The 7,533-nt window shown below is 45.1% G+C and overlaps 1 protein-coding gene across 1 annotated transcript; it reads right to left on the bottom strand.

The window, feature by feature from the left end:
* Positions 1-3,308: 3,308 nt before the first annotated feature.
* On the bottom strand, positions 3,309-7,240 carry LOC119300959 (MADS-box transcription factor 23-like). The gene is made up of 7 exons (XM_037577864.1): positions 7,035-7,240; positions 5,324-5,399; positions 4,181-4,242; positions 3,905-4,004; positions 3,798-3,839; positions 3,618-3,701; positions 3,309-3,485 (listed from the first exon to the last, which is right to left on the bottom strand). Exons 1-7 carry the CDS (start codon positions 7,220-7,222, stop codon positions 3,309-3,311), a joined length of 729 nt encoding a protein of 242 aa, XP_037433761.1. The 5' UTR covers positions 7,223-7,240.
* Between the last annotated feature and the right edge of the window lie 293 nt (positions 7,241-7,533).

Genomic DNA, 7,533 nt, shown 5'->3' with positions numbered 1-7,533 from the left:
ACGTGGGCTGGGACAGGCAGCGGTGGCGCTGCACGTCGAGCGGGGCGGCGCTCTGGTGGCGACGATGGCGGGGCCCGGTCGGATCCGGGCGGATCTGGCCGGGGTGGATCCATTTATGGCGGATTTGGCGTGGAGGCCGCCGGATCCGGCAAGATTGAGGGCCGGTGGCGCCATGGCCCTCCTGGAGGTCCATGTTCGGCGAGAAAGAGGGAGAGAGGTGAGAGCAGACTAAGAGGAAGGAGGAGAAGGGAAAGGGGTGAGGCGTTGGAGCGGCTGAAGGTCGCTGGCGGCGGGGCGTGGCGGAGGTGTGGGTCGCCAGCGGCGGGGCGTGGCGGAGGTGTGGGTCGCCGGCGACGCGGCTTGCGGGCGTGAGGGGAGCGAGGGCAGGTGGGAGCTGCGGGCGGCGCTGCGGTTCGGTTCGGGCCCGAGCGGGTTTACAGGGTTATTTTTGTAAAAGTAAAATGTTTTCTCAGGGTGCCACTAAAATAGGGACTGCGGGTTGATTTCCTATAAATTGAGGGGCTTTTTCGCAAAACAAGCACGAGAGACGGCCAGAAGCGATCGCTGGTTTATATAAGTGCAGCGCTACCGCTTGTAATCAACCAACCGTGAAGCAATAAAGTATTCAACAGGAGCGTCACACCCCGTGGCCATCACCCAAGTTTCGTGTGCGTGCGTTGTGTTCATGCCATCCGGCCGCTGTGTACGTGCGTGTTCCTTTGGCGTGTCAATATCCACAGGTAGATATCTCAAAATAGATTTCCGTCCCGCGTTATAGATAAAGTAACATAAAAAAATATACGGTCGAATGATACCAATGATGAGGATGCCCTCTTACAAAGTAGATCAAGAACTACAAGAATAACCTAGAGCAAACTAACATCTCGTCAAGATCCGACCGAAGACTCTTGAGCTCCACGACAACGCCGCAAAAAAGGTGACAGCGCGAAGCGTCGCTGTTGCCGAGCCAAGAAAACTGACAGAGGTTTTCAGCTGGAGCCCTGGCATAACGAGACCCACAATGACGACTCCAAGAAGCAAGCAACACCCACAAGCGCCGTCGATCCCAGTGCCAGATAGCGAGAAGCTTTCGCTCGGACACTCGCCGGCCACCAGGGGAGTCCCGATCAACATCTCCATGAGGGCCCGCCCATCCACACCATATCTGGGCACTACCGGAGCCTCCCACCACTCCACCCCTTGCTGCCCACACAACCAAGAAGTAGAGTCACGACCACCACCACGGAGTCTACCGGAAAGCGAACCGCAAGGCTCATCATCCGAGACCACGGCCCCGACATCCATGGCCCCGGACACCACCCACGATCCACGTCATGACCCCTTGCCACATTTGTAGGAGTGAAAGGGACCACATTTCGTTCCTAGCCCAACATTTCGTTCCATAGTAGGAGGCGCCCACACCTGCCTCCCTTCTCGGTCCTGGTGGACCGCCTGTATGCAACTTACTGACTGCCGACGGCCGCCGTCGAGCACCTCGAACGACGCAAAGCCGATGATCACCGCAGCCGATCGGTCCGATGACATGGCAACACCCGAAGAGCCTAACTCGGACCGGCTCCATGAGCAAGTAGCAGACACAAAGTGCACAACACGAAGGAAACCAACGCAGACCTAGTCAACCCCTCGTACCTACATGCCAGACGCCGTCCACCAGCACGAATCAGATCCATGCCGCACGCCGAAGACATCCACGACCCGGATTGCACCGCCACCAAACACAACAGCCGCGGCACCCCATCCCTACCGGGTGAGCACGGGGAATGCCACCATTAACCGCCACCTGGACCATGCCCATCCACAGCTACCCGGAGCGGAAGCTCCGATCCGCCTCAAGCCCAGATCTAGCCCGCCCGAGAACGAACCCTAGGACCCAACCATCCTCGGTCACGTGAGCACCTCACGCTTTGTAGGCTCAGACCTAGGAGAGGGGAGGATGCCACCACCGCCCGCACCCCACTGACAAATAGCAGCCACCACCGCTCGAGCCGCGAGGCCGCGCCGTTGACTGGTGCCACCACCAAGATCCTGACGAGCCTGAGCACGGCAACGACACCACTCCTGGGTCCACGCCACGAAGCGAACTAGGCCGGAGCAGCCCATAGCCATAGATCTAGCCGGGACCCGCAATCATGTCGTCTCGCCCAAGCCAGATGCGTCGCCTATACCACACCGCTGCCGAACCACCCCTAGCAACCGAGGCCACCAGAGAAGTCCAGCCCACGCCGCTGACGAACAGCCGGACAGAGGGCCGCCCACACCAAATCAGGCAGGCAGATCCACCACCGTCTCCCATAGCACACCCCACCGCCACAGCCTCACGCCCAACCCTCGCGCATCCTGGGGCAAGACACCACGCCATGCCAAGCAGCCTAGGCGCCGCCGCTCTCAACCCCACATGCCGCCGCTGGTCGATCAAATTCTAGAAGTTCACCGGCCATCGTGGAATGCCACCACCACCACGTAGCCACCACATCTAGTCGCCTAGACGCACCACCAGCCCCCTGCATGGGTCACCGCTGCCATGAGCCTTTTCATCTTTTTGGGATGTCTAGTCCTCTAAATATGTAATAATGGTCCGTGAACCTTTGTCCATGGCAATCATGAAAAATTGACAACCTGTCTTTGTGGTGATTTTCTATAGTTATTTCCAATGATAATGATGATCTCAATATCGTTGTAGGTTTTGCAAGCCAATGGAATCTAACAATTGAACTTTTGTTGATGAACAACTTTTTATTGGTTTGTGTTTGTACACTTGGTCATATTATAATTGTTAGCGGTGAAATTGGGAATTTTCTTAAGAAAAATGTACTCAAGCAAACTCAACCCGGTTTGCACATTGTATACCCGACACGGTGTGCTAGTTCCTTGAAAATAACAAGTGCGACCCACTGGTATACATGGATATGAATGCATGTTTATGGAGTCTAGGGATTCAATAATGATGTTCTCGTTCCTTTGCTAGCCACAAGTACTATCATATTTTGAGAACAAGAAAAAGAAAATTACCTGGAGCAAGTTGCAAATCTCACAATCAAATTTTATATGTACAATTCATGGGTAGACGTACTGGAAACAACAACTAGCATTTGATTGAGAATAGAATTGCCACATCAATACTCCGGTCGATCATCCGACAGACCTTTCAGCTTTTAGTAGAAACTTCTGGCCTCGTCCATCAGTCCGCTGGTAGTCAAAGACTGTTTCATGGATTGAATAGGAGAGGTTGCCCTCTGTGTTAGCTCATATGTTTACTTTGTCTTAACAATTTAATAGGCAAAGACAAATTAAAGAACACAAATTTCACCATACCCCAGTCTTGCTGATTCTGGTTCCTCATCCTTTTCCGCATGATGTGGTTTGCTGAGTTCCAAACGAACTAGATTTGCACCATCTCGAGCAGCAATGCTGCACTGGCTAGAAGAACTTGTAATCGCCCCATTTGCTTCTCGCTGCCCATTTAGCTGAAAAATTGAATTGAACATGCATGACAACTTACAGACATGCAAGGTTTGTGTATTATGTAAGGAGTACTCTTCTATACTCCCTTTATCTTATTTTAATTTTGCATGGGTGGTTCTCTTATACCTACGCACCTTGCTTTGCAAATATATATTCTCTTGATGAATGATATTTAGTTCCTTGTGCAGCTCAACATTTTCTTGGTGTACGAGGTTTCCCTGCAGTTAAAAAAGGTTAGGCTAATTGGAAATAAAATGGGCCGCCCTCTGTGATATGGTGGTAGTAGTGTTGCAATGGTGAAATCACAAATTGACCTTCTTATTGAACTCTTCAATTTCATCAATCGTAAGTTGGTCCTGGAAAGAACAATATGATTAGTGCCACTACAAAGATGTACGATCATGGTAACGTTAAGCATTACCTTTGCTAGTCGAATGTTATGCAGGCTCGTTTCTAGTTGCTTCTCTAAACCACTTAAGTCTTCCAAACCTAAGCCAGATAAATGTTGTCCCAACAATTGCCTGAAATGGTTTAGCAAATTAGCGCAAATGTGTAATTATTGTTTTTTGAGTATGAATATTACATCTATTAAAGATTTGAGTTTATGATATTTCAAATTATTGCACATGAAAAATCGGTATCCATTTCATTCTTAATTAGTTTTAGAACATCATTCCTATAAATTTACTTAGCATACCTATTATTTTCTTGCAAGTTATGTAGTTGCTGCCTCAAACGTTCTCCCTCTGCTTGCCAAAACTATAAATGAACAGTCACATACATATAGAAATACTCAATGTCCTGGAATAATGTATTTATACTATAGAATTTAAAATAAAACAACCGAACGGAGACAAACTATATTGTCGTGGGTTTTGATAAATTATAGGTGAAATAATGAAATAGCTATTCAATTGAATTGCAAAAGCAATATGAACCAATCTTTAAATATGCATATATGTTTCATTATTGATCAAGTGAGTGCGTTAGATATCATTAACATATTATGGTCCTTTGTGTAAGATGTTGGAAATGTTATCTCCTTAGATATCATTGAACAAATGACGGTGGTCTGTAGAGCAACACATGATATGTTATTGGTTTTATGTATAATTTGTTTTACATCCCACTTTCACAAGAAAGCCTGTACCATTGCTTTGCTCAAGATCGGGCCCATATAGGTACTTCCCCACTCCACCCCCACCCCGACTAGCGCTTGGCTTAGAAGACGATCTTTTAGTAACAAGAGCACTGCCTCCCTTAACTCCGATGTGCCCTAACATCTACAATTTTCTAGTTTGAAAAATCAAAATTTGATTTTCCCAGTTAATTCATATTTGCAACCCATGAAGTTTGATTTCTAACGGTATTGTAAATTCCTTAGCTAATAGTGCACTTTGCGGTAAAAAATAATACTACGCATTATATGAGTGCACCAAAACAATAGATTTTTTTTGAATTATTGGTTATTTTGAAACAAAGTTATAACATAGTAGAGTGAAATTGGTCTAGCAACTTTGGGTAGCAGCACGTTACTACCAGCGTCCACGACAACGTGCCGGCAATGGATAATCACATCAAGTAAAGACATCAAGAATAAGGTGGTTGAGGGCTCATTCTGGCATGAAACTTGATGTTAATCTCCATCTTTGTTGCCATATGAGAAGGTATATTTCTAAAGTTAGGGGGGCATAATTGGATAGCTATGCCACGCATGGTATCCGCATGGCATGAAGGTGGGGTAGTACAAGTATACGAAGGACAGACCCAATGAGCATTGAAGTAGACATAAACCGCATGACTAGCTATCTTATTGAGAAATACTGATCAAAAGTCATACCTTAGCTTGTGCGCTTGCACTCATGAATTGTTGACCCTCCTTAACCTGTTGGTATCTTTCAAGTAGTGATTTCATCCTGTAAACAAGAGATAACATATTATAATATTAAACAAAAGCAAAATCTCTTATCTTACAAATGAGAAAGATATAATTATGCACACTTTGTGAAGTTTTTGTTGAAGAGAGGTACACTTGTGCCAATGCATGCTGACATGATTTTACGGCCATAGTTTCCATGGTTATACAATGGATATGGGGTGCAGTTTTCAATGAACGTGTTGGCATAGTATGTGCATATATTATTTTTCTAAAATGAAAGGGTAACATTTTGATATTATCATATTTGTTGTTTTCATATTATCAACCTAAATATTATTAAACATATTTACATATTCGTATCTTACATTTCAATACAGAGAACCTACATGAGGGTGTTAAAAGTTGGAACAGACAATAGAAAAGGAAAGATGTGTGGACTAGTGCCTTGAGTTTATTTGTCTAATGATCCCTACATAAAAAGGTAGTCAAAAGTACTTGTTAATCTCTCGTAAAAAAGCACTTGTCAATATTATTTGGGGATAAAATGGAGGAAAGGTTGGAGGTTAAGAATTTGTGAGAGCATAAAATAACCACAGAAGTATTTCACAAAGTCAGTAGTAGAAGTAAGTTGGACAAAGAAAATAATGTGACTCATGTGAATAGTATGTAGATTTATAGAGTTGGAGCGGGAAATAGAAAATATCATTATGTGTTGTATTTTTTTATGTCCGGTTTAAAATATACTTCAAAGGAAGATAAGATGGTGTCATTAATTATTTCTGTAGTGGCGCATGCACACTATGAAGTCGAAGTGCGTAAAATACAATGTTTTCTTCAATATGTGATGTTTTGGTTCCTCAACGAATGAGAACTTCTGAGTGCAAATAACACTGTGAAACCACAAGCTTAATTAACTGAGGTTACACATATGAAGAAATACCACCAGACCTGCTTATATCTCATATAAGTGAGGCAAGCGAAATTCCAGCTCATCCTTTTACTATATGGTGACATCTCTCGATCGTCAATATAGAGAAAGGAGACGAGTGGACTTCGCTATGCTCTGCGAAGTAGGAAAGTAAAATATCGCCAAAAAAACTAATTAGGAGCAGTAAGGTAGTAACAAAGTTGAGATTGAGAAAAATACTGATCAAGAATTCAAGATACAAAAAAAGCATCAAGTCTTTTAATTTCATATTCTGTCCTTGAAAACCAAGGTTCTTGGGTGGAATGAAGAAAAGGATTAAATTTGGCTCAAAACATTGGGTGATGGAGACCTAAATTAATATAGATTACTATTTAACTGTCGCTTGAGATGAGTTTGCAAAATCAGTCTATCTAGCATGTCTGTTCTCTTAAGGCAAAGTTGGCTCCCCGGTTCTAGATTTTTGGCTCAAATTACCAAGCATCCTCAGAAAAAGGAGAGAAATACAGTGGGTATTTGGATCTTGTATTTCTAGGAAGACACATCCAGCCTCATATAGGTCACACACTCGTCAGTAGCAAAGGTTCGAAATTAACTAAGAGGCAATATATAGATCAATAGAACATATGAACTAAAACAAACACACATCTAGCTGATTAGCCCATAAAGTATTGAAAGTTTGTATAGATATGTAGATAGATAGATAGAGAGACAGACAGAAAGACTGATCTATAAACAGCAGGGTACCCGGAGTTGGAGTTGCAGTAGTGGTAGAGGCGTCCTGTGTTGGAGAAGAGGAGCACCCCTACCTGCGCATCACAGAGCACGCCCAGCTCCCTGGCTTTCTTGAACAGCCCACCCTTCCTCTTGGAGAAGGTCACCTGCCGGCTTGTGGTGTTTTCGATCTTCTCGATCACCGTCTTTCCCCGGACCATGACGTACGACCGGAGATTCAGATGGCAGAGAGCAACCGTGGCCGGCTAACTGGAGATATTTACTAGCGGAGAGATGAGGAGTTGGTCACCTGGGTTTCGTTTGGAAAGAAGCACGGGTATACTATGCTAGTACTTGTACCCCACTCCGCCTCAGGTCTCGTCATCCCAGCGAATCGTGAAATGACACGTCGGATCATGCACGGACCAAGGGCCATAGATGGTGCATGTGATCCTGGAATATTGTACGAAGCCTACCCTTTCTTGGCTCAATTTCCTGAGAAAGGCTTGGCAAAGTTAGGTATGGACCGACC

This window comes from Triticum dicoccoides, chromosome 1B (assembly GCF_002162155.2).
Source record: "Triticum dicoccoides isolate Atlit2015 ecotype Zavitan chromosome 1B, WEW_v2.0, whole genome shotgun sequence".
Lineage (NCBI taxonomy): Eukaryota > Viridiplantae > Streptophyta > Magnoliopsida > Poales > Poaceae > Triticum > Triticum dicoccoides.
This window is presented reverse-complemented; position numbering and strand designations above follow the sequence as displayed.

Coding starts and splice junctions, on each gene's coding strand:
- LOC119300959 (XM_037577864.1), bottom strand. CDS start 7,222: ATGGTCCGGGGAAAGACGGTGATCGAGAAGATCGAAAACACCACAAGC. Junction 4,243..5,323: donor GTGCAAGCGCACAAGCTAAG/GTATGACTTTTG, acceptor GTTCATTTATAG/TTTTGGCAAGCAGAGGGAGA. Junction 4,005..4,180: donor AACTTGCAAGAAAATAATAG/GTATGCTAAGTA, acceptor AAACCATTTCAG/GCAATTGTTGGGACAACATT.